Here is a 27,471-nt window from a genome sequence, read left to right as displayed (position 1 = left end):
CCTCATCAACGCAGGAGATACATTTTACTATGCAATTGAATGTTCAGGGATTGTGAAGGTCCTCGACGCAATTCGCTGTTTCCATTGTGCTTGGATGGACGTGTCTAAAACAATCGTGATATGTTTCCATCATGCAGAATTAATGCCCCAGTGTCCGACTCGTTGGCTGAACGGTCAGCGTACCGGCCTTCGGCTCAGAAGGTCCCGAGTTCGATTCCCGGCCGGGTCGGGGATTTTAACCTTAATTGGTTAACTCCAATTTCACGGGGGCTGGGTGTATGTGTTGTCTTCATTATAATTGCATCCTCATCACGACGCGCAGGTCACCTACGGGAGTCAAATAGAAAGACCTGCGCCTGGCGAGCCGAACCCGTCCTGGGATATCCCGGCACTAAAAGCCATACGACATTTCATTTCAATGCCCCAGTCAACTGAAGAGGAAGACCGACCTCACATAGATAACACATCCCGGCAATGGGAAACTTTACTATAAAACCACATAAAAGCGGCAAATAGGAATAATTTTTGTGATCGATTTTTTTCGGTAAGGCATAGAATTGTCTAACTTCGGTATCATGATTTCGTGGACGCTAGTGAAATTCATTTCACTGTAGCATGAACCACACTTCATCCCCAGATGCACGATCAGTCGACTGCCTTCTGTTACCAAATTAGTGCATTCGATCCCGTCTGAGAATGGTGCCGTTTGAGGATGTGGTAGTCTAGAAGAAACAGTCCCGTGCTACTGGACTCCGGCAGGTTAAAGAATCCCTGGGGGAAGAAATTCAGACTTTCTGTTAAGACCATTATATGTTATAATGGACATTTATGAACTCATCCTTCCTAGATGCCACAGGGTACGTGGTATAATTGAACTTCATATATTAACTTTTCATGCTGTTTAACATCGTAATAACGCGGGTTTTAGAAGACGTTGCGATCGGAAAGGGCCTTAAAGTTAAGCTCTGGTATTTGGCCGGTGTTCACAAGAGGCTACTGATCGTAGGGTTCGAACCCATCATCTATCAAATGCAGGCTTTTTGTACGACATATCCAACTCAATTGGAATAGGCAACTATGAATCGGGTTGAAAGAATATGCCCGTAGTACGTAATCAACTAGTTCGATATACAGAATTATTACCTGGTTGGAAAGAATACCAAGATATTTACGAGAGGGACTTCGCCCCATCTTTTAAAACAATCTCAGAGGAGATGTTTGATGCTTTCCACCGCTTGAATATTAAATAGTTTAACAAAGCTACTAAAAATTCATAGAAACGAATTTGGAAAATTATGAACTACAGTACAAACATTTCTTCAAAGCATACAGACATGGATGGACAAAAGTATTCATACCCTTTCCCATACGATACAAAATGCTCTATTGCTGGACCAATGCGGAGTACAGGTCAAAATTACAAAACCAAACGTATACCTTGTACCGTAGTGTACATTATAAAGCACAAAATAAAATGGAAGTAAATAACGGTACATAACAAAGCAACAAATTCGTACTCCATGACACTACTTGTCTGGACGTAAGTATTATTCATGTCGTATCCCAGAAGAGTTCACAACTCAATGAAGAAACGGATATTACCAACTCGATCAGTAGCGCGTTTGTTTGCCTTTCCTGTATATTATTTCTTTTAACCTGCTGGGCATTGAGATACCAGTTTCCATGTTAGTTCAAATGAAATGTTCCCCATTCTTGTTGTAGTAATTTCAAGTGTGCTCTACTTGTTAAGTGGCATTTTCTTACTGTAGTCTGGACTCCAATTATCTCCATAGATGTTCGATGGGGTTGGAATCCGCCGATTGGTGAGGTGTTTTTAGTGTGTGCGGCGTGTTGTATAGAGTACCCACAAACGAACAATTTCCGCCGTATGTTTGAGGTCATTGTGTTGGAAGTAAAACTCATTGCAAATCCCAAGCTTTTCGACGCTTTTGTTAAAGTTTTCTTTCAGGATATTCAGATATCTAAATCTGCCCATCGTCTCCTCGATAAATACCAACTCCCCAACACCTGAAGCGGCCATTGAGCCCCACACCATAACCCCACCCCCGCCGTGCTTCACAGTGGTAACGACGTTCTGCTCATTTAGCTCTGTTTTGGGGCGTCTACACACTAAAATGCGTCCATCACTTTGGAAAATATTAAATTTTTTCTCATCTGTAAACATCGCTGTCGACCAAAACGCATTATCTTTCGCCACATGTTCCTTTGCAAATTGTAGTCTCTTCCGTCGATTCACTTTCGTTAAGTGCGGTTTCTTTCTTGGGACCCTAGATCGATACCCAGGGAGTGAAGGACCCTCCTTACTGTTTTGTGACAACGCATGATGGAAATATTCTGCCAGCTGCGATACTATTGCCGAAGATGTAGTGTGTGGTTGTTTTTTAATTGCGGTTACTATGAACCTTTCTTATCGTGCGGTCAGTTTCTACGGACGTCCATTTCTTTTCTTGTTTATAAGAACATACTCTTCTTTTAACCTTTGTATGATGATTTGCATAGTTGGTTTACTTCTTCCTATGATGTTTCCGATCTCAGGATACGATTTTCTTTGGTGGTGAAGGCGTAGAATAAGTCGTCTCTCTTCAACAGAAGGTTCCCTTGTTTTCCTCGCCATTGGACTAGTACCGTAAGTTTCCCTTGTTTTCCTCGCCATTGGACTAGTACCGTCTCTGACTAGCTAATCAGTCCGTCTCTCTCTGCATCTACTACACAACTAATGCCAAAGAACAACACAGGTTTCTGTTTACTCGTTCTAACCCCACTTTTACACGTAACGTATGAATACTTATGTCCAGACAAGTAGTGCCATAAGTACGCATTTGTTACTTTCTTATGTACTGTTATTTATTTCCTGTTTATTTTGCGCTTTATAATGGCCACTGTTGTACAAGGTATACGTGTGGATTTCCAATTTTGACCTGTACTCCGCATTGGCCCAGCAATAAAGCATTTTGTATTGGATGGGTAGGGGGTATGAATACTTTTGTCCATGTCTGTATATTACTCTAGCTTATGAGAAGAATTAAAGACAAAGCATCCTCAAACTTTACAACCAAGGGAGGCTTAAAATTATCCCACGACAGTTACTACAAAAACATTCAGCTTCAAAATTCGCAGCTCAAGAAACCGTCAAAATTCGAACGTCGAGTTTGCAAACACGACTTCGCGATTCCGTATAAATGATAGAATTGCTTTCCTTAATGCTAAACTGAAATACTGCCTATTTTTTCGCACGGACTACGGCTTAATTTTCAATTACCACCACTTTCTCGCTCTTCCAATACGCTACATAAGCAAAAAAATGCAGATATCCTGAAAACAACGCAACTAAACATTTCAGTGTTCATGGAAATATGTAGGCTCACGCCTAACAATAACCTTAGATTTAGATATTTTCCTACATGTTGAATAACAAAGTAACGTACGTTCCCGGCAGGACATCCTTTTAAGAAAACACGAAATTGTTCTAACAGTAAAAACTTTCGAACATATTCCAGCGGAGTAATGTGGTTACGCATGACACCTACAGTGCCGTATTCAACACTAGTGCAACGTATCGCCAAAGTCAAGGCCAGAACCCAGGAGAAGGCACTCCATTGTGACATTGAACTCTTTGATTGGCTGAGACTTCGAGGAGAGTTTAACAAGCCACGTGATGTACAGTCAGAGAGCCTGACCTGAGGACATGCCTATAAAATGTGTTTAAACTCCGGATTTTTCACTAGAAGTAGTGGAGTAACATTGCGTAGTTGAATAGTTCCAGTGATATTATTTTGGTATGTACGTGGTTTTGTGATGAACTTGCTTGGTATTGTAACGGTTTTCTTTATTTGGTTTTATCGTATATATGCTTTTCATATCTGTTTAAAGGAAATGGCTAGTAATTTGGAGTCTGTGAGGAAAATAATTCAACTGCCTGTTGTGGAAGAAGTGTTGAAAAGCTCCTCTGCAGTTTACGATAGAATTAAGAACTCTAATGCTGTGTTCAACTGGGCGCTGTCTGTAACAGAGTCCACTGTGCAGAAGGCTCTGCAAGTGGTAGGTGCTGTTGCTCCCATCCCGGACTCTCTGTCTAAGAAGCTGGACCAGGTATTCGTTGCTGGAATATCTTTCATGGAAGAAAAAATGCCGATTGTGAGGAAACCACCTCAACAGGTGAGTCTCTATGAATTCATATCTTCTAATTAATAGTCTTTTAATGTTGACTAGTGGTTGCCCTGCCTCTCTTTAAAATCCTATCGGTTTTCTTAATAGGGAACATGCATAATTTTCAAAAATTTTCTTTTTGAAAAGTACACCGTTGAAATAGTACGTAAACGTATTACAATGTGGTAAGTTGCCTTGTTTTCTACCATTAAAAAAATGTTCAAAAGTGCTTTTCCGCAAGGCGAGTGAAACGGCCTCTGAAGTAAGCGGCGCGCTGTGACGTCACGATCCAGTACCGCATGCAGCTCTACCAGCCATTGTGCATTAGCCGTTAATAAAAGCCGATTGTTTATTATTCGTGATCGCGAATAACTTCAAAATGACAGAAGAAAGGTTCAAAACAGCACAGTCAGACAATCTATCATGTGTAGATGTCATCATTCTTGGAAAAATAGTGAAATTCGCGGATGAAAAGCAAGTTTGTAAGTGGCATCTTTTTATATACGTGCAATGTACTGTAACTCCTAGTATTAGGATAACGACGAACCTGGATAGAAATCGCATCACTTTCAACATTTCCTTCTAGACGGATTCCCATATTAAAGAATAACATTACATTCTCGGGCTTTCAGCATTAGTAAAGTAAGAAATCGGATTTCAGCACTAACATAAACATATAGGTAGCATTATAGTACTAGTCCGCCTCTGTTCTGTAGTGGTTAATGTGATTAACAGCCACCCAACCCCCCCCCCCCCCCGGAGGCCCGGTTTCGATTCCAGTTTCTGCCATGAAAGATGAAAGCAAATAGTACGAGGGCTGGAACGGGGTCTACTCAGCCTCGGGAGGTCAACTGAGTAGAGGGGTTTCGAATCCCACCTCAGCCATCTCGAAGTTGTTTCTCGTATTTTCCCACTTCTCCTCCAGGCACCTAAGGCCACGGCCGTTTCCTTCCCTCTTCCTTGTCTATCCCTTCCGATCTTCCCATCCTCCAACAAGGCCCCTGTTGAGCATAGCAGGTGAGGCCGCCTGGGCGAGGTAATGACCCTCCTCACCAGTTGTATCATCATACCCAAAGTCTCACGCTCCAGGACACTGCCCTTGAAGCAGTAGAGGTGAAATCCCTCGCTGAGTACGAGGGGGGGGGAACCAAACCTGAAGGATAAACTGATTAAGAAGGAAAGATCATAGTACTATAGGTCTATAATCTATCATTCCCGAAAAAATATTTATGCTTGGGGCAACTGGCCTACCCACTTCCGGGACCCATGAAAGAGAAACATTAAGTATCTTGCTGGAGGGGGGGAAAAGTTAAACATGATAAAGATAAATATGACTTAATCCAGTTTTCACAAGTCGGGTTGAGTGGTTCAGACGGTTGAGGTGCTGGCCTTCTGACCCCAACTTGGCAGGTTCGATCCTGGTTCAGTCCGCTGGTAGTTGAAGGTGCTCGGTAGATTTACTGGCACGTAAAAGAACTGCAGGACTAAATTCCTGCACATCGGCGTCCCCGAAAACCGTAGAAGTAGTTAGCGGGCGTAATGCCAATAACATTAATTACATTTGGCTTTTAACAAGCTGAGCGTATCACGCAAGAAAAATGTCTTGGTGACATTTTTAGTCGTTCAGTACAGGAATGTCTTTGGGTACTGTGACTTACGTTGTTGTTTTTTTCTTTGCTATTTGCTTTACATCGCACACGGATAGGTCTTATGGTGACTGTGGGACAGGAAAGGCCTAAGAATGGGAAGGAAGCGGCCGTGGCCTTAAGGTACAGCCCCAGCGTTTGCCTGGTGTGAAAATGGGAAACCACGGAAAACCATCTTCAGGGCTGCCGACAGTGGGGGTTCGAACCCACTATCTCCCGGATGCGAGCTCACAGCTGCGTGCTCCTAACCGCACGGCCAACTCACCCGGTATTTTTATCCTTCTGTTTATTGACTTGGCTTGTATAACCTAAAACTTGGGCTAAGTTGGATAATATTTTAAACACCAACATCACTATTTTCACCTGTATGCAATTATGTTATTTATTTCACTAATAGTATGACACTTATTATTGAGCATTGTTAACTTATCAGACCCCAACAGACAAGCATTGGTTTTGTGTAGAGATATATATTTGTTAAAAATCACGTTGTTTTCTTTCATGACGTACACGCCTTTTTTTTTTTTTTTTTTTTTTTTTTTTTTTTTTTTTTTTTTTTTTTTGTCATATTATAGAGTATTTAGCTATAGCCTAAATTTCTTTACAAATGTAAGCTCTTCAATAATATACATAAATAACTGTCGCATCCCAAGATAAATTTGTATAATTAGAGCTGTCAATATGGTTCATAACCCCTTTGATTTAATACCTAGACATGGATCACCCAAAACATAGGTTAGGTTTGGAGAATACTTCAATAATCAGCATTAATAATGCACTGTTTATTACTTTCATATTCAAAGATGTAAATGAAGCATTTAATTGAAGCATCATACATTAAAATTCAGTGTTACCACTAGAACAGCTGACATGGAAAAATGAAAATTCAAACAAATTCAACTTACGTTAAGATGATCTTTAAAAAATAAACTGTAGACTTTTCCGATATCACCAGCATTTCTCCGGCTCGCCAAAATCCATTTCTCCCTAGTTTTAGCGTCTTTGGAACATTTATAAACAATTTATCTGGGATGGTATGCGATGTGCTATTGCTCATCGGAACTATACACCATTTAGAAGTTTTCTGCCTCACTGTCTGCGTAGGATTCATTTTAAGTCTAAAATATACCACTCAGATTATTATCCAATGTATAGACTTCGAATTTAACCAAACCAGACACTAACATAAAGTATAAATACGCTAAGTGTATCCTGCTTCTCACAGCACACTGTGTTATTTCGTCTGCTAATTCAGTCAACCTGTACGATGACGTCAGACCGATGAGATCGCGTACTTGCGTGACGTTACATTTTCGTACTTTAATTTAGATTTTTATCATGTTTGGAGTTATTATTTGTACATTATGATCACATTTTTGAATTCTGCGTGAAATTTTGAATCAGATTAGCATATTTTTAATTAAAACCCCGGATCATGCATGTTCCCTATTGCCATTACCGAATTGCTCTCTATGCTTTTGTGCTTGTCCACTTCTACAACTGTACTAACCTAATCTGTGTGTTCGTATTGGGCTCTTGGCGTCAAGCGAGATTTGTATTATCGGTATTTCTAACTGCTTTCTACTGGGCCTCCTCGGGATAACTCTTTCCTGAATTATTTTTTTTTTTTCTAGGGCCTTTACGTCGCACCGACACAGATAGGTCTTATGGCGACGATGGGATAGGAAAGACCTAGAAGTTGAAAGGAAGCGGCCGTGGCGTTAATTAAGGTACAGCCCCAGCATTTGCCTGGTGTGAAAATGGGAAACCACGGAAAACCATCTTCGGGGCTGCCGATAGTGAAATTCGAACCTACTATCTCCCGGGTGCAAGCTCACAGCCGCGCGCCTCGACGCGCACGGCCAACTCGCCCGGTAATTCTCATTCTTACAGAACCGTAAGGAATATAAGGGCCCGCCTCGAAGAAATCCTATAAAACGTATCAGTAATTTTTGCTTTTAAAAAAAACCAGGAAAAAACTCTACGTTAGTTTTAATGAAATCTTTATTCATTTAATATATCAAACGACTTGGTGTACGCCTACAAAACTAACTGGGTTTCTTAATAGATTTTGTTTTGAAAGTAGGGATTAAAATAAAATCAATGTTTGTCTCTTATCTTGGCATATATAAATACTTCGCTGTACTCTCATTTCATTCCAAGCAAATTGGACTATGCACGCACTATATGGCATGACCAAGCTTTAGCAATTTAAATTATATCCTACTATATTTGTTCTGAGGCAGAGTTCACAAAGTTTGTTGCTGATATTTTTGACAGGGCATTGCCGATCGTGTTACGGCAGACAGTGGTATTAATCTCGATACCATAAATTTTCAGGCAAATAAATCTATCAATCCCACAACATGCGCGGTGTTAACAAAAACTTTCGTTCCATTCTGCAACCACATAACATCACCTTTCCCACGCACAGTGACATTCGAGTACACTGATTTACGTTTTCTGGTAAAGTCTGCGAGCTCAAGGCCGTGTCAGTGCCTTTTTTAATTCAGCTTTTGTGTCTGTTCCACCACCACCACGGGCAAACGGTGTGGTAGACCTCTATTATATTTACAGTTGACTCCTACAGGAGCAGGTTTCGGTATGCATGAGATTTGAAAATCACTGGACTTCGGTTTTATAGGAAGACCACGGGCGGTGTTTGCTGTTTTTTTTTCTTTTTCTTAACACTATTGATTGAATGTTGAATTATGTAGAATATAAGTGAAAGGCCCTTCATTTTAAACATATTCCTTATGTTCATAATTTCGCTTACTCTTCACATGAGTGAGAAAATTACAACTTTTGTACGGGCTTCATGCTCTGCAGCCAGTGACGGACACCCTCGCAGACCTAGTTATTTGAAGGATCCATAGCGGGAGGAAATCAGACAATACAAATTTCCCTCGGCTTTAAAATTAACCCCACCTAATGTAACTGAACGCAGAGAAAACGTGTAACTTTTCCTATCGTCTATTTGTATAGGCTATTCCTGAAAGTGGAAACCCGCTAGACTTATTTCAACCGAAGTATGTATTTGGAATCTGCTCTCTCAGAACTGTTATCCGGTTCATATGATCTAGTAATCCCATTGATTTCTTATAGGAAGACTAGCAGTTACTCGCGGCTTCGCTCGGGTGTTGGATTTCGTATTTTGATCGAAGTAATCGTTCCTCGGCATTGTACTAAGACATTATCTGGAAATTCCTAAAGTATAAACTCGCCGAAAAACTTAAGATTCATTTACCCCAGAAATTCTTTGTAAACCACGTTTATGGTATTACCTTTTAGGGCTCACAGAGTGGAAAAAACAATGTTTTATTTTTAAACGAAATTCCAAGTACTAGTATTTACGTCTGTAATGCCTTCAGTTTTTGAGATAAGTGTATACTCGTAAAAATAATTCTTCACTTCTTTCCACCCCTTTGCCGCCATAACTCGACTTTCCGAAAGTAACAAAAAATACGTGTTCCTTTATTTTGAAAGGGAGTTTCTTTTAAATTCGTCCTATTTTCAGGTCCCGTTATGTGGATTTTCCGAAAAAAAATGTTTCTTTACTTTTACAGGGAATTCCAAATACCAATTTGCAGATATAGCCTTTTCAGAGATTCACCCGGTTTGTCTATCCTGTTCACTCCCTATTCATCCGATTATCCAAAAGCACAAATATTTAAATTTTATTTTTAAAGGAGGTACCAAATACGAATTTTTGAGTCTTAAACTGTTTTTGAGATATAGATATCCTCATTTTAAAAATTCACCCCCTTAACGACGGAATATCCAAAAATCCTCCCTTAGCGAGCACCTACATGTTAATATGAATGTGCAGTATTCCCAATATTTAATTTCTTTATGTCCAGTAGTTTTGGCTCGGCGATGGTGAATCGGTCAGTCAGGACAAGTTATTTTATTAGATAAATCTGATTTTTTTTTCTGTTAACATTAGATCCAATAACTCATTACCACATATTGGATTCTTACTGAGTCCCGTGGAACATGTTGTGCATGTCACTTCATGGTGGATAACGATGGGGTGGGTGGAACTAAAGAGAAATTTGCCTCTTTTCGATAAGGCAGATATTGATGGAAGTATCATAAACGTCACAGCGCCACGCCAGGTGTCGGAGATTACAATATGCAACCTGAGAACCATGGAAGACTCCGCAACTTCAGACCAGTAGTGTAGTGTATTGTACCGTACAATAAATTCTGAAATCGTCCTCATTATCTCTAGACCCTCTTCAGCTTCCTAACTCATTCCTCCTTTCATTTTTATTTCTTACATTTTTGTTCAATAACCTTTGTCGTCAACACTTAATTCCTTTCCGTACTCTTATATGAAACGTCTCCTTATATAAAATTTCAGTTACATTTTTCTCAGTTTCTTTTCCCGCATTCATAATTCATTCCTTAGAAGAAAATCTCCTGAACTTTGCGTACAGTTACACCTTTCAAACCTGTACATTTAAAATATTTTTCTTTTTCTATTGGAGATCATGGTTTTTTTTTTTTTTCAAGTGACATCATTACAGGATGTACTGTCTTGTGTGCATCATCCGCTACTCCCCATTTTTTTTTCTTTCATACCATTTCTAGGATATGTAGGGTATATCCATCCCTACTGTTCCATTGCTCCAGTATTAGTATCACCCTAATACTCATAGCGTAAATTTGCTCTCGCGAGCTCCACACTTCTAGTGTGTGTGTGTGTGTGTGTGTGTGTGTGTGTGTGTGTGTGTTCGTTCGCTTCTGCCAACCGATTACCGGAATAATTTAGGTTTGCATGTAAAACCAGCAATACAAAATACTTAAATACAGTCATAACCGTAGTTGTGGATGATGATCATCATCATAGTATAAGTCTTCCAACGTACAAGCAATTATTATCGTCCGTCTGCTTGTGTTTAGATATTAAGTGCCAGTCCACGGATTTGTTTTCCACTCGCGTCAACTTGCTCACCACAACGACTCTTGAAACAACAACCCAACTAAAATTTCCTACATGGCCCCGCAACGTAATGATACTCCACAGGTCATTACTTGCCTCAACGGAACAGGCAGTCTCTCTGGAAGACTCCTTTACCGCGTAAAAGCAATAACTTGAATCAGAAGCACTTTTCTCCCCATTTTAATTATTCCGGTTTTTACAAATTTAATCTTGGATTCTGCCGGTATTAGAGGTGTAAGGTTTCTCCGGTACTTAATTTCTAACATTTCACAAGCCGAAATGTATACCTACAAATTTTGCCCAATTTTCAACCCCCCCCCCCCCCAAATTAACATTTGCGAATTTCTATATTTGTAATCTTAGAGTTCATTATATTTTTAAAAAGATAGTTTTCGGAAATTTCAGGGTTTCACAAAAGTTCTTATCAAAACAAGATTTAACATACAGCGGCAAATTAGTTATGTTACGATTTTGTACTGTAATATTTTAAATATGCAGCGTGAACTATTTTCAGATCCCCTTTTTTTCTTTTTCTTTTTTTCAGTAATCCTCTTAAAAGCACTGTGCAAATAAATCCCTAGCAAATGCCGCACAGTGGTCTAAACACAGATTCTAGCCGGCAATAAATCGTATCATCTTTCCGGGTTCACAAAAGCAGACGAAAATTCATACTCGGGGATTTTCGAGGTCGCTCATTACGAATCCGTTAACGGATTTTCGATTTATGGAGTACCGGATCCACTACGCGTCCGCTAACTCGCAAAACTTCAGGTAGCCGGACAAAACTTAGTATTCCGCGAATGGGTCATGGTAAATGGCGCGCTACGCTCCCGTAAACTCTTTAATGAAATTATGAACAGGGTTTAGAAAGAAAAAAGTATGGAATCCTTGACAAATGTCATGATTTTATTTTCATAGGAATCGGTCATCTAAATCCAGGATGTAATACATATCAACGATTGTATAATAATAATAATAATAATAATAATAATGGGCAAGTTTGACGAGGAAGATAACCTGAAAAGGAATAAGAATATATTACATTATATTTCAACTGTTTCGATTGTTTAACGCAATGTTACTTAGTAGTAAGACTCTTACGGGTCGTACCTTGGGTTCACTATCTGTATTTGGCATTTCAATGTCCTCTTCCGCTTCGGAAGCCTCCTCCTTCGCCTGTGTCCCCATAGAGCACGAGCAAACCGTGTAATTCAGGGGGCAGTTCATTCCAGTGAATTTCGGCTTTGGTGAGGTGCCTTGTAACTACTGGGCCCGACGAAAGAAGGAGAATGTGTATCAAGATCAGTTGTCCTTTCTGGAGGTCTTCCAGGTTTGGTACTCCCGGAAGAAGCTGTATTCCTTGTTTCGGGATTCTTGGGCCTCCTTGGACAGCTTTCCCATTGGCAGTAGGGCGTATCTGATCGCTTGAGCACCATGAATTGAGACTTTGTGGCCGGTCGGAGGCGTAGGATATCAATTATATAAGGACAGGTACAATTTTGCAGTGTCTAAAGCGTACGCGTTGAAAGCCTCATCGTTCACCTGTTGACCACTGGACAAAATCTAAAACCCAGAGAAGAGTATAAATATCGCGAACCGAAGGAATTAAGTCCAAATATAGCTCAATTGGGTTTTGTTGTTGTACCTGCGATATAACAAATCTGATTTTTAATTCTTCCCTGAATCCGGTTCCTTCCGCTGCGTTTTTTTTTTTTTTTTTCGGATTGCGACAGAACCTTCTTGAGATGTTCCCGGTGTTCGAGTACCCAGTCCCTTGACCATCCCTGTCGACTTTTAGGCCCAGCTCGTTCCACAAAGACTTCTGAATAGTGGATTTTCGAACTTTGACATCCTGCTTTTGTTCATCCGTGGTATTTCGTGAACTACCTTTTAACAAATTTCAGTGTAAAAGGAATAGTCATTTCCGTGGTATAAAGACTCGGAGAGCGGTAGGTCATGAGTTACAGACAGTGGGTGTTGCGTTGCGGGTAGAGGGTGGGAGTGGGGGAATGACGCTGAAAAGAATATGTAGTGCGGTGAAATTTTTTTCTCGGGTTGCGTATAAGCAAATGCCGCCATCAACAAAAAGTTGCAACAAGTGGCAGTTAGATTTTTGGTGGAAAATCTTTACCATAGTGTATAATATCGATTAAATCAATCGGTAACACAACTTCAACTTCCGGTCCTGAAAACACCGTAAAATCGGAGTACAGTTAAGTCTAACATATGGACAAGTTGACTGGTTGATACGGTCTTTTAGCACGTGCAGAAGGACTTATCCTTGTGAATTTACTCATCAAATACCCTCCAAGAAGGGATTACTTAATATCCTGATTGGTCCCAATATATAAAATGACATGTCCTGACTGACTGGTACATCATCGCCGAGCCAAAACTATTGGACATAACGAAATGAGATTTTGGGGATACATTTATATTAGGGTGTAGGTGCTCACAGATGTGTGAATAGGTATTTGGAATCTTCTTTAAAAATAAACAAACGTGTATTTATGTTTTAGACTTGAGAAAAGATTGTTTCTCACATGTACAGATCTATGTTGCATGGTCGTCTTAGACCCAAAAGGTAATGCCGCAAATATGGTTTATAGAGAATTTCCCGGGTAAATGAAACTCAATTTTTGGGTGAGTTTTTATACTTCACGAATTTTCAGATAATGTCTTAGTACAATGCCGAGGAACGGTTTCTTTGATTCAAATTACGAAATCCACGCGAGCGAAACCACGGGTAATTGCTGGTAAGATATACGTGTTTAAATTTTTTCCAAGTTTTTATAATTGTCATGTTTGGGCTTCATTCTCCGCCAGTTACACACAACAACATTGTGTGGCATATATGAAGTACCTGCGGTGTCTAGAACGAGTTCCCAAACTTTTTTCACCGATTTTGACTTCGATTTTTTTTTTTTCCTCCGGCTACAATCGGTGTTTACACCACTGTGCGCCGTTTCGGCCGAAGTAAAATATCCTGCGATTTCTTACAGCTGTACGGGCAAATACCGAATTATTACCGGTGTTTTGCCTGGTGTTTTATTTCCCATGATGCTACATCCCCCCCACCCCCCACCTCCCAGCCCCTAAGCGAAACGATTCGTCGCGTATGCTCTCTGTAATTTTTCGCTGAACATTTCATACACTTAATTTTCCTCTCTCGACACTGTTTATCTTCAATTTTTTCTTTTCTTTTCAGATTTATCAAGAGGCTAAGGACTACGTCTCCTCAAAGCATCAAAATCTACAGAATTACAAGGATGCCATTTTCTCCCGGGCAAAGAACTCCGCTGATCAAACGAAAGACAAAATTGTCTCCTTGGGAAACACTGCCACCCAGCCATTACGAGACGTCGTCCACACCTCCGAAAAATTCGTTCATAAAAAGCTGAAACCGAAAGCCAAAGGTACCTTATTTATAATTCTAAATTTTTGTTTTCTACCGCTTCATATTAAGACTTCCAATGTGACCATGTCCACAGATATTCCTTCCCTAGGACGTCAAGATCCCTTAATATTATCCTATCGTTCCCCTATTTATGAAGTCTTCCCTTATTTTCCCTTTTTTTTTTTTTTTTTTTTTCAGTCGCTACATCGCTCCCCGATTATTGCTCCCGTACTATGAAATTTTCAGCCGTTAATGGTTATCTTAACCACACGAGAATTTTTATAACAACTTCTGTATTTTCATACCTTGCTTCTTTTCAGTACTCGCCACTGCCGTTGCGACTGCTCCTGATCAAGTGTTGGGACTTGTGACTGGATTTTACGGGGACATAACTTCTGGTACTTTCATTAAGAAAAAGCTGCTACCTCTCAAACTGTACCCGCAGTGACAGAAGCTCCATCCACTTCTGACACTCAAACATCTGCAGTCATCACAGCTACGTGACCAGTTTCTCACCGTGCCGTGTATATTTATTTTCTCCATATGTATTTTATCCTTAAATATTCATATAATACACGTTTAATTTAATTCCTACTGCTGTTGGATCGGCATATATATTTTAATAAAGCTTTTTAATGACACCGTATTCCTATGTTTTCATTCCTTTAGCTCCACCAGTGTTCATTCACAGCTTCAGCACGTGATGCCTGTACGTTTTTTAAGGCAGGGAAATTAGCATTTTTGTCTTAAAACAATGTATTCTAAGAATCGAGTATTTCTTGACATCGGATAGGGCAGTACAAAGTCCATACTCCCTGGTCAACGTGCATACAAATAGTAACAACAAATCAGACTTTAACAGAAAACACCAGTGCCTGCAATGAAAAGTATAAAAAATGTATCGCAAGAAGACTGTGTTCTGTAATAAATTAACACAGGCCCTCTCAAGATTTATTTTAAAAACTCACCGTCACCACCACCACCCGACCAAGACAAACCTTCAGATGTTGAAATGGTTACTGCTATGTTTCCTTTCTTAATCAGTTTTCGCTGCTGGGTTGCTTTTCTTTATTTTTTCTCGGACTCAGCGTGGGACTTTCGGCCAGAGGATACAATTGGTGAGGAGGACCAGTACTTGGCCCAGGTGGCCTCACCTGCCATGCTGAACAGGGGCCATGACGGATAGGAAGATTGGTAGGGACAGAGAAGGAAGGAAGCGGCCGTGGCCTTGACCCCGTTCTAGCCCCCGTACCACTTTTCAAATTTCGTGGCAGAGCAGACAGTTTTAAGACGATAGTTTTATGTGGGGTAATACAATAGGTAACTAAACTTGCCGCAGTGCAATTGTTTACTTCACTGATCTCTATACATGGATCGCTGATGGCAGCTCTCCGCTGCAGGAGAATGTACGCCAAGTTGAGCGCGCGGTTCGCCATGTTGGCGTACCCATCCTAGAGCTCTCCTTATGGGGAAGCAATGATAATATAGTCAATTTTAAATCGCAATTAATGGCGCGTTGGAATAATTAAAAATATAGCGACATGTTCACTCAAAGCATAAGGACATTGGGATCACTGACACGTCGTTCCGAGGTCAGTAAATCTCCGGGATAGCAATAAAAATGAGTGTATAATAACGGCCGACTAATATTAACTTAGGTGCTGAATACATGCAATTAGCGATCGGTAACACAATACGAGTGAAAATCAGTTTCTGGAAACATTGCTGTAAATTGTATACATATATGTCACGAAATTATGCATTCTTAAAATGATGTACCTATAAACGTAGCTCACTATACAGGCCTAGATTCGACATACCATAATCGGTGCTTGATAATAAATTCCTGTTTCCTGTTTCTATGAAATAAAGCGCAGTGTATCAAATTAAAATATAATTGAAGCAAATGTACACATTCATAAAACCAGCAAATATTCAAAACTTGTCAATATATCACATTACCTGCAGCTTAATTTACTATTACAGACCTCTTTAATTAAATTCAGCTACCAAAGCAATATTGATGGTAATCATCAGAAACATGTAAAACCCGTTAAATGAGCCCCAAATACCACAACTAGTATAATGGGATAGCCTAAAATACCCACCACACTTTGCCTTCTCCCACCACTCCAGTGTCTGAAACCTATAATTATTACTGATGTAAATAAGGTCTAGAATTCCTCCAGACTTCATTTTCTAAGATTGTTATAAGGTCACATCAATTATTTCATCAAAACCGTCAGTTTAATTATGACAAATAAATAAAAATATAAGTAAATCTTTACTTGCAGTTAATGTTCAGTAAAATTGAAAACAGTTGGCTATACATCACTTCTAAGGCGTGCAGTTTGTCCATTTTTATCTAAACAGTCTTCCTCAACGTGATGGGAGCAGAGAACAGCTGTTTTAGAAGGCTCCCAAGTCTCCCGCCTGATACTCCTAATCCATGATCTTAGATGTTCGGGTTTCGAGAAAGGAAACCTAGAAAAATTGCCATTTTGCTCCCAGAATATGCGAAATAAGATATAATAAACCTAAAACTCAAAACACTACCCTAGGAAGATTATTATGTACAGTATAAAACTCACCGATGAAATGATTTCTCCTTCTGCTGATCGTTTCTGTTTGTACATCCATAAGCTGAACACTGCGGTATGTTAATACCCGGTAGGATGTTTCTTCATTCGGATTTCACATAAATACATGCACATTTAAATTTAATTTTGTAATTTACAAGCAGTGTCCGCCTCTGTGGTGTAGTGGTTAGTGTGATTAGCTGCCACCCCCAGAGGCCGGGGTTCGATTCCCGGCTCTGCCATGAAATTTGAAAAGTGGTATGAGGGCTAGAACGGGGTCCACTCAACCTCGGGAGGTCAACTGAGTAGAGGGGGGTTCGATTCCCTCCTCAGCCATCCTGGAAGTGGTTTTCCGTGCTTTCCCACTTCTCCTCCAGGCAAATGACGGGATGGTACCTAACTTAAGGCCAAGGCCGCTTCCTTCCCTCTTCCTTGTCTCTATCCCTTCCAAACTTCCCATCCCCAACAAAGCCCCTGTTCAGCATAGCAGGTGAAGCCGCCTGTGCGAGGTACTGGCCATACTCCCCAGTTGTATCCCCGACCGAAAGTTTGAATCTCCAGGACACTGCCCTTGAGGCGGTAGAGGTGGGATCCCTCGCTGAGTCCGAGGGAAAAACCAACCCTGGAGGATAAACAGATTACGAACAAACGAATTTACAAGCATACTAGAAGGCAACAAACCTAAATTCATAAAATACACTATACTTCTTTTGAAATAACACAGCACAGAACACCCGTAGAACTACAATCAAGGGGGTTGGCGTCACTGAACTAAGCATAAACAAAGCAAGCCCGCTCCTCGTGGTCTATTCAATGGGTCTACTGCACCGTGCGCTCGCTGCCATCTTACTACGCCAATCATCTTCTATTCGGCTTACTGCTACCTAAGCCACCAGCCATCCATGTATAGAGATCAGTGGTTTACTTCTTAATGCTGAGAGTCCCTCGAGTCGCAAGGGCAAGAGACCTGTTTTGACAAATACAATACATACGGACGAAGGTCAGATTAGTAGATTGAATCATAGCAAGCACACGAACTCGATATGTAACTTGATATTTACACGGTAACTCGTGCACAGTGAGTACGTATGTGTTTGCAAACACTCGTCACACGTGCAACTTAAAGCTAAACGGTAAACATTGATTTTGTACTTCTGGAAAATAACAGGACGTAGCAATTACACTTTCCATACAACCCTTACTCTGTACACTCTTTTTATGTTCAGTTATTCTTAGCTTCACTAAGAACAAGAATCAAATAATCTACATATCTACATACAGTATATAAAATAACATGTCCTGACTGACTGACCGATTAATCATCGACGAGTCACAACTACTGGACATAAAGAAATGAAATTTTGGGGATATATTTATATTAGGGTGTATGTGCTCACTAATAATAATTTCGTGTGGCTATTTCTAGCCGAGTGCAGCCCTTGTAAGGCAGACCCTCCGATGAGGGTGGGCGGCATCTGCCATGTAGGTAACTGCGTGTTATTGTGGTGGAGGATAGTGTTATGTGTGGTGTGTGAATTGCAGGGATGTTGGGGACAGCACAAACACCCAGCCCCCGGGCCATTGGAATTAACCAATGAAGGTTAAAATCCCCGACCCGACCGGGAATCGAACCCGGGACCCTCTGAACCGAAGGCCAGTACGCTGACCATTCAGCCAACGAGTCAGACTATGTGCTCACTAAGGGAGGAATATTGGATATTCCGGCGCTAAGGGGTGAAAAGAGGGGTGGATTTTTAAAATGAAGATATCTATATCTCAAAAAATTTACAGACGTCACACGTATTGTTTTGTTTTCGGAAAAACCATTAAGGGGTGTGAAAATGGGGGGAAAAGTGGTTGAACACCTTTTATGTGGAGAATTATACGGTATCTCAGAAACTGAAAGTGTTACAGGCATGAAAATTGGTATTTGGAATCTCCTTTGAAAATAAACACGTATTTGTGTATTTTTGGAAAATCCGATGAATAAGGGGAGAACAGGAGTGACAAACGGGGAGAATATTTAAAAAGATTATATCTGCAAATTATCTCGAACATATTACATACCGTATTTGAAAACCGGTATTGGAATTTCCTGTAAAAGTAAAGAAACGCACATTTTTTTTGGAAAATCCACTTAAGGGGATCTTAAAAAGGGGGTGAATTTTTATAATTAGCATATCTACAGTATATCTCAAGAACTTAACATGTTGAAGACGTGAAAATTGGTTTTTGGAAACTTCTATCAAAATAAGGAAACACACATTTGGGGGGACGAAAAACAACTTGGTAGGGGGGATGAAAACGGAGATCAATTTCTTTTACGAGGATACATATATCTCAAAAACTGAAGATGTTACAGTCGTGATAATTGGTATTTGAAAGCTCGTTTAAAGAAACGGGTACTGTTTGTTTTTGGAAAATTCACTTGAGTGGGTAGTGTGAAAGGAAGTGAAAAACATTGAATTCTTTTTCTGGAGAAACTTATATCTCAAAACTGAAAGTTAGAGACATGGAAATTGGTATTAGGAATCTCCTTTAAAGATAAAGAAACACGCATTTTTGGGTGGGGGAAACCAAATTAACGGGCGGGTGTGGAATGAAAAAGAGTTGATTTCTGTTCATGATGATACTTAATTCTCAAAAATTTAAGATTTTACAGACATGAATATATGTATTTGGAATTTTCTTTCAAAGTAAAGAAACCCGTAATCTTTTGTCTTTGGAAAATCCTCTTAAGGGGTGTAACTTAATTGAAAAATTAGTTGAATTATTTGTGTGAAGATACTTATATCTCAAAAACTAAAAATTTTACAGCCGTGAAAATTAGTATCTGGAATCTCATTTTTTTTAAAAGGCGCATTTTTGGGGGAAATCAACTTGGGGGCGAGAGCGGTGAAAAAGTATTCTAATTCCTTTTTATGCGGATACGTATATCTCAAAACTGAAGATGCTACAGTCGTGATAATTGGCATTTGGAAGCTCCTTTATAGATAAAGAAACAAGTATTTTTGGTTTCGGAAAATTCACTTAGGGGGGAAGGGTGAAAGGAAGTAAAAAATTGAATTCTTTTTCTGGAGAAACTTATATCTCAAAACTGAACGTCACAGACGTGGAAATTGGTGTTTGGAATTTCCTTTAAAAGTAAAGAAACACGCATTTTTTGGGTGGGGGGAAGCCAACTTAACGGGCGGAGGTGGAATGAAAAATGAGTTGAATTCTCTTCATGAGGATACTTATATCTCAAAAACTGAAGATGTTACAGACATGAAAATTTGTATTTGGAATTTTCCTTCAAAGTAAAGAAAAACGTAATCTTTTGTGTTTGGAAAATCCACTTAAGGGGTGAATTAATTGAAAAATTAGTTGAATTCTTTGTATGAGGATACTTATATCTCAAAAACTAAAGATGTTACAGTCGTGACAATTAGTATTTTGAATCACTTTTAAAAATAAAGAAAAACGCATTTTGGGGGGAAATACACTTGGGGTGGCGGCGGTGAAAAAAGAGTTTTTGCCTTTCTATGAGGATACATGTACCGGTATCTCAAAACTGAAAATGTTACAGTCATGATAATTGGCATTTGGAAGCTCCTTTATAAATAAAGAAACAAGTATTTTTCATTTTCGGAAAATTCACTTAAGGGGGAGGGTGAAAGGAAGTGAAAAAAGTAATTCTTTTTATGGAGAAACTTAGATCTCAAAATCTTAAGGTTACACACATGAAAATTTTTATTTGGAATCTCCTTTTAAAGTAAAGAACACGCTTTTTAGGGGGGGGACAACTTAACGCCCTGGGGGTGAAAACGGAGTTGAATTCTTTTTATGAGGTTACTTACATCTCAAAAACTGAAGATGTTAGATGCATGAACATTTTTATTTAGAATCTCCTTTCCAAGTAAAGGAACACGTGTTCTTTGTCTTTGGAAAATCCACTTAAGGGGGTTAATGAATTGAAAAATTAGTTGAATTCTTTGAATGAGGATACTTATATCTCAAAAGCTACAGAAGTTAAAGACGTGGAAATTGGCATTTGTAATCTCCTTTAAAAATTAAGAAACACGCACTTTTGGGGAGGGGGAATCGACTTAAGGGGCAGGAAAGGGGGGTGAAAAAGTAGTTGATTTACTTTTATGAGGATACTTATATCTCAAAAATTAAAGATGTTAAAAACATGAAAATTTGTATTTGGAATTTTCTTTCAAAGTAAAAAAAACACGTAATGTTTTGTCTTTGGAAAATCTACTTAAGGGGGGTGAATTGATTGAAAAATTAGTTGAATTCTTTGTATGAGGATACATATATCTGAAAAACTGAAGATGTTACAGACATGAAAATTTGTATTTGGAATCTCCTTTAAATATAAAGAAACACGCAATCTGTTGTCTTTGTAAAATCCACTTAAGGGGGTGAATGAATTGAAAAATTAGTTGAATTCTTTGTATGAGAATACTTATATCTCAAACTAAAGATGTTAAAGACGTTAAAATTGGTATTTGGAATCTCCTTTAAATATAAAGAAACACGCACTTTTGGGAGCGGGAAATCAGCTTAACGTGTGGGAAGGGGGTGGGTCAAATAGGAGTTGAATTACGTTTATGAGGATACTCATATCTCAAACAATAAATATGTTACAGACGAGAGAATAAGTATTTGGAATCTCCTTTAAAAATAAAGAAACACGCATTTTTTTCGGAAAATCGACGTAAGGTGTGTCGGGTTGAAAATAAGTAAATAAGGATGTGAGGATACCTTATCTTAAAAACTGAAGTTGTTACAGACGTGAAAGTTGGTATTTTGAATTTGCTTTCAAAATAAAGAAACATGTATTTTTGGTTTTCGGAAAGTCCACTTAAGGTTGGAGAGGTGTGGAAAAAAGTGAAGAAGAAGAAGTTGAATTATTTTTATGAGTATACATTTATCTCAAAAGCCGAAGGTGTTACAGACGTACAGATATGAAAACTGGTATTTGGAATATTGTTTAAAAATAATGACCGAGCTCGATAGCTGCAGTCGCTTAAGTGCGGCCAGGATCCAGTATTCGGGTGATAGTGGGTTCGAACCCCACTGTCGGCAGCCCGGAAGATGGTTTTCCGTGGTTTCCCCATTTTCACACCAAGCAAATGTTGGGGCTGTACCTTAATGAAGGCCACGAATGCTTCCTTCCCACTCCTAGCCCACTCCTGTACCTATGTCGCCACTCTCCGACAACCTACATTTCCACGCGTAGCGTCATCCTTCCATCTCGCTCACACGAAAAGAGAGCGCGATTTCAAGGTTCAGCAGTACTACGCTATCCCTTTCTCGTTACAGCGCAGAAAACTGCTCCCTTCAGGCTGGGATATCGCAAATCACATCCCGGTTCGGCATGTAGACTGCTAATTACTACATTATATGCCATAGAATGTTGCGGAAAACGGCATATATAATTGACCAAACCTCCTAACATGCCTATGGCATGGTGATGAACGGTTACAGTATACTCATAAGAATAATTCAACTTCTTCTTCTTCTTCTTCTTCTTCTTCTTCTTCTTCTTCTTCTTCTTCTTCTCCTTCTTCTTCTTCTTCTTCTTCACTTCTTTCCACCCCTCTCCCGCCTTAAGTGGACTTTCGGAAAACAAAAAATACGCTTTTCTCTATTTTGAAAAGGAAATTCAAAATACCAACTTTCACGTCTGTAACAGATTGAGTTTTTAAGATAATGTATCCTCATAAATACTGTATATCTCAAAACTGAAGAAGTTGCAGTCATGATAATTGGAATTTTGAAGCTTAGTAGATACCTTTGGATGGTTCTGGCGCCGCAGCCTCCACAGGCCCTCCGCAGGGGCCTCCGCCGCATTGACCTCTGGCAAGGTTATTACTATGCTAGCTAAGACTGCATGCTTAACCTCACATCCGCCATCTTGGAGGGGCTTAACCTTCCTTTTTACGCGTAAGAGAGCAAGCCTAACCTCACGCAGGGGCCTAACCTCAGTTTTACGTCTAGATGCCCTTCCTGACGCCTAAGACAGCGAGCTTAACCTCGCAGACGCCACCTTGGAGGGGCTTAACCTTAGTTTTTACGCGCAAGACAGCAAGCCTAACCTCAGAGCCGCTATCTCGGAGGGGCCTAACCTCAGTTTTACGCCCAGATGCCCTTCCCGACGCCATCTTGAGTAGTACGGAAATGGGTGTTCTCGAAACGTTATTTTGAGTAGTAGCGCAATGGAAATTACCATAAGAGAGCACACCTAACCGCATGGAGGAGCCTAACCTCAGTATTACGGCTGGATGACCTTCCCGACGCCAATTGCACAAGATGGCGGCTATACACAGCTCCTCATGAGCCGGCTTAAGGGCGCTTGCGCAAGATGGCTGCTATACATAGGCTCTTATGATACGGCCAAAGGCGCTTGCGCCAGATAGCGGCTATCTAATTGCACAAGATGGCGGTTATACATAGACTCTTATGAGACGGCTTAAGGGCGCTTGCGTAAGATGGCTGCTGCTCTTATAAGACGGCCAAGGGCGCTTGGGCAAGATGGCGGCTACCTAATTGCACAAGATCGCTGCTGTACATAGGCACTTATGAGAAGGCCTAAGGGCGCTTGCGCAAGATAGCTGCTATACATAGGCTCTTATGAGACGTCCAAGGGCGCAAGCGCAAAATGGCGGCTATCTAATTGCGCAAGATGGCTGCTATACATAGGCTCTTATGAGACGGCCAAGGGCGCATGCACAGGCACAAGATGACGGCTATCTAATTGCACAAGATGGCTGCTATACATAGGCTCTTATGAGACGGCCAAGGGCGCTTGCTCAAGATGGCGGCTATCTAATTGCACAAGATGGCGGCTATACATTGGCTCTTATGAGACTGCTGTGAGCGATTGCGTAAGATGGCTGCTATACATAGGCTCTTATGGAGAAAGATAACGGCTATGGGCGTTTGCACAAGATGGCAGCTATACATGGGCCCTTATAGAAAAAGATGACGGTGTAGGGCGGTTGCGCAAGATGGCGGCTATACACAAGCTTATATGGAGAAAGCTAGCTTAGAGGCTACTGCGTAAGATGGCGGCTGCCCTTATGAGACGGCTTAAGGGCGCTTGCACAAGATGGCGGCTATACATAGTGACTTATGAGACGGCCATAGGTAGCTGCACTATACATGGGCTCTTAAGGAGAAAGATAATGGCCATAGACGCTTGCGCAAGATGATGGCTATACACAGGCTTAGATGGAGGAAGCTAGCTTAGAGGCTACTGTGCAAGATGGCGGCTGCTCTTAGGAGACGGCTTAAAGGCGCTCGCGAAGGTGGCGGCTATACACAGGCTCTTATGGAGAAAGCTAGCCCAGGGGGCTACTGCACAGGATGGCAGCTGAACATAGGCTCTTATGGCCTCTTCCTCCTCCGAAGGGACACAGCCGCACTCCTCCTCCTCTTCATATGTATAGCAAAAGGGCAAATGGGCAAAAAGAACACCTCCTCCTCCCCTGTAGGGCAAAAGGGCAAAGGGACACCTCCTCCTAGCAAAAGGGCAAAAGGGTACCTCCTTATAGCAAAAGGGCAAATGGGAAAAAAGAACACTTCCTCCTCATCTGTAGGGCAAAGGGCGAAAGGGCAAAAGGGCTCCTCCTCCTAGCAAAAGGGCTCCTCCTTATTTGTATGGCAAAAGAGCTCTTCCTCCTGGCAAAAGGACTAAAGTGCTCCTCTTGCTGACGAAAGGGGTCCTCTTCCTGGCAAAAGGGCAAAAGTACTCCTCCTTACAGTTACTGAAGTTAGCTCCATCCCTCTTCTTACAGACAGATGCTTTCCTGAATTGAACGTTACATTAAAAACAAATATACTTACGTTATGTAGCGTTGTCTTCGTCGCATAAGTTTTTCGATTGAGGAGAAAGCGGGAGGAGGAGGAGGAGGTGGTAAGGAGAAGGTAATACATTTTTCAGCAAGAAAAAATATTGTAGGATAAGCAAATGCTGTATTCGACAAGACAAAACAGGTTCAATCTAGTTACAGAATGCAATTGTGAAATTATAGAATTGATATGCTGCATGTCTTTTTCCGACAAGATAAAAGATGTTGACTATTAAACAGAAAGCTGCCTCTGTGGATCAGCGGTAGAGTGTTGGCCTCCGGATCCCAAGATAGCGGGTTCAAACCCGGCAGAGGTAGTCGGATTTTTGAAGGGCGGAAAAAAGTCCATTCGACACTCCATGTCGTGCGATGTCGGCATGTAAAAGATCTCTGGTGACACATTTGGTGTTTACCCGACAAAATTCATTAAATCTCAGCCATAGACGCCCAAGAGAGTTTCGGTTTACTCGGTCTGCCATCTAGTGGGGGCCTAGAGTAAAACGGAACGTCGAAATTGACGAGCAGACAGCCAGATGGCGTCAAATTGAAATGTCTGCACACGGTAGCTGAGGCCATACGATTATTATTATTATTATTAAACAGAAAACTGTTATCGCTACTGTGCTATATGTTTCTATTCGTCAAGACAAGTTACAATTAGCACACACTAGAATTGATTGTAGAACAAGACGAAACATGTTGGCTAGCAGTGTTCAGAACAGAAAAACGTATAACGCAAAACATTATAAGATTAATCTCTCTGTTGATACAATCGCACTCTTTGCAATCAGCGCGCACACATAGAATTGCAAATGTTGTATATCTCCATCCGACATACTTTTTCTTAATCACTGCAAATAAAATGATTTTACTACTTTGCAGGGGATACCTTTGTCCTAAGGATATCAATTTTGCGGGATTCGAACACATGCAACAGAAAAAAGTCTGCATAGATTTCGAACTCTGCTTTAGTTACAATAGAAAAAACATAGATTCAGATCCTGCCCCCTTATCGCAAACACGGAAAGTGAAATTAAACAGGACGCTAGTGCTATAAGAAATACACTGCTTACATTTAAGCCACTAGCAGTCGAACAAGTTATCGCATAAACATGCAACATGAAATATCGGTTCGAAAACATATTGTTTCAATCTGTTGGCATGGGTTATAAGCATGTAGCTCATTCGGAAAGTGAAATTGAACAGAACGCTAGTGCTATAAGAAATACGCTGCTTACATTTTAAGTCCCTAGCAGTCGAACAAATTATCGGATAAACATGTAACTTTAAATTTCAGTTCGGAGATATACTATTTGAATCTGTTGGAATGGGTTATAAGCTTGTAGCTCATGTGGAACGTGAAATTAAACAGAACGCCTAGTGCTATAAGAAATACATTGGTTACATTTAAGCCCCTAGCAGTTGTGTAAATTATCGGATAACCATGTAACTTGAAATTTCGGTTCCGAACATATTACTGTATTTCAATCTCTTGTCATGGGTTACAAGCACGTAGCTTGTGCAGGAGAGGGCTACTATGCAAGATGATTGCAAAATGCTGAACCGATAAAAATCGTGCTACACAGAAGATAGGGAATGGAGACCAGGGGTCACGTCTTATCAGAAGGGCAAAAGGACGAAAGGACTCTTCCTCCTCTTCCTCCTCCTTCTCCTCCTCCTAGGGATAAAGGACTAATAGGCTAATGGCTAAAGGGCTAATGGGCTAAAGGGCTAAAGGGCTAATGGGCTCCTCCTCTACTTACCGCACCCTCCTCCTCCTAGGGATAAGTATCTAAAGGGCTGATGCGCTAATGGGCTAAAGGGCTCCTCCTCCTCTACCTTAACGCGACCTCCTACTCCCAGAAGGAGTTAGCTGAAGTTGGTACATTTTTGACAGCAGCAACACCCTCATCGATTGTTATCTGCAAGAACGCTTGTACTTTGTTAGATGTAGCAAATTAATCTCTATTGGTAAATGGTTTATCTCTTCTAACTTCATACTCGCGACGATGTGTAACTTCTATTGTTCATGATCAATGACTGTTTACAATGTATCTTACAGTAATGTAATCTATTCGTGTAGTGTATACCTGTGGTTATTCTTCAATAAACAACTGCATTGAATGATCTACCAGACTTATGGTTTTGTTATAGTCCTTCTACTATGAGTAGTTACAAACTAAACTGCTTAACATTTGTATTATTCTTACTACAAGTACGCGGGAAAACGGATGACTGTCTCATACTAAAAACGAAAAGGTTACCGTGCTAATAATTATGAGTTAAAATTTTGTGTTCAGAACCGAAGAAATTCACGCCACACATAACACGGAATGGAAACCACGAGTCACGTCTTATTAGAATTACCTAATAAAGAATACAATCCCCGACCTATTACACATGCATCCGTCATGTTGCAGCTATCTCTGCCTTATGGCTCTCCTAAGCACACTGCTCTAGAGTATTACGTTCAGACGTGATTTTTGGTGTTCTAATTTTGTTATTTTTACTACTTTCTTTACGTCGCACCGACACAGATAGGTATTTATTTATTTTGCTAGTGGCTTTACGTCGCACCGACACAGATATGTCTTATGGCGACGATGGGATAGGAAAGGACTAGGAGTGGAAAGGAAGCGGTCGTGGCGTTAATTAAGGTATAGCCCCAGCATTTGAATGGCGTGAAAATGGGAAACCACGGAAAACCATCTTCAGGGCTGCCGACAGTGGGGTTCGACCCACTATCTCCCGGATGCACGTTCACAACTGCACGCTCCTAACCGCAAAACCAACACCCTCGGTAAGTGAAGGATTAAGGCGGTGTGTGAAGGACGTGTACAGTGAGGAGATGGGGATTAGTATTCGGCCTCTTCGCTAATGCGTTTATTGA

The 27,471-nt window shown here is 40.5% G+C and overlaps 1 protein-coding gene across 1 annotated transcript; it reads left to right on the top strand.

Moving 5' to 3' along the window:
- Positions 1-3,745: 3,745 nt before the first annotated feature.
- Positions 3,746-14,752, top strand: LOC136862747 (lipid storage droplets surface-binding protein 1). Its single transcript, XM_067138977.2, has 4 exons — positions 3,746-3,797; positions 3,892-4,176; positions 13,970-14,177; positions 14,479-14,752. The coding sequence occupies exons 2-4, from the start codon at positions 3,895-3,897 to the stop codon at positions 14,604-14,606; spliced, it is 618 nt and encodes a 205-aa protein (XP_066995078.2). The 5' UTR covers positions 3,746-3,797; positions 3,892-3,894; the 3' UTR covers positions 14,607-14,752.
- Positions 14,753-27,471: the final 12,719 nt, after the last annotated feature.

This window comes from Anabrus simplex, chromosome 2 (genome assembly GCF_040414725.1).
Source record: "Anabrus simplex isolate iqAnaSimp1 chromosome 2, ASM4041472v1, whole genome shotgun sequence".
NCBI classification, from domain to species: Eukaryota; Metazoa; Arthropoda; class Insecta; order Orthoptera; family Tettigoniidae; genus Anabrus; species Anabrus simplex.
The sequence above is the reverse complement of the archived record's forward strand: the minus strand, read 5'-3'. Positions and strand labels throughout refer to the sequence as shown.

Excerpts from the sequence above, each read along its gene's own strand:
- LOC136862747 (XM_067138977.2), top strand. The coding sequence starts at position 3,895 with ATGGCTAGTAATTTGGAGTCTGTGAGGAAAATAATTCAACTGCCTGTT. Across the intron at positions 4,177-13,969 it reads TGAGGAAACCACCTCAACAG|ATTTATCAAGAGGCTAAGGA; the intron begins GTGAGTCTCTAT and ends TTTTCTTTTCAG. Across the intron at positions 14,178-14,478 it reads GCTGAAACCGAAAGCCAAAG|TACTCGCCACTGCCGTTGCG; the intron begins GTACCTTATTTA and ends GCTTCTTTTCAG.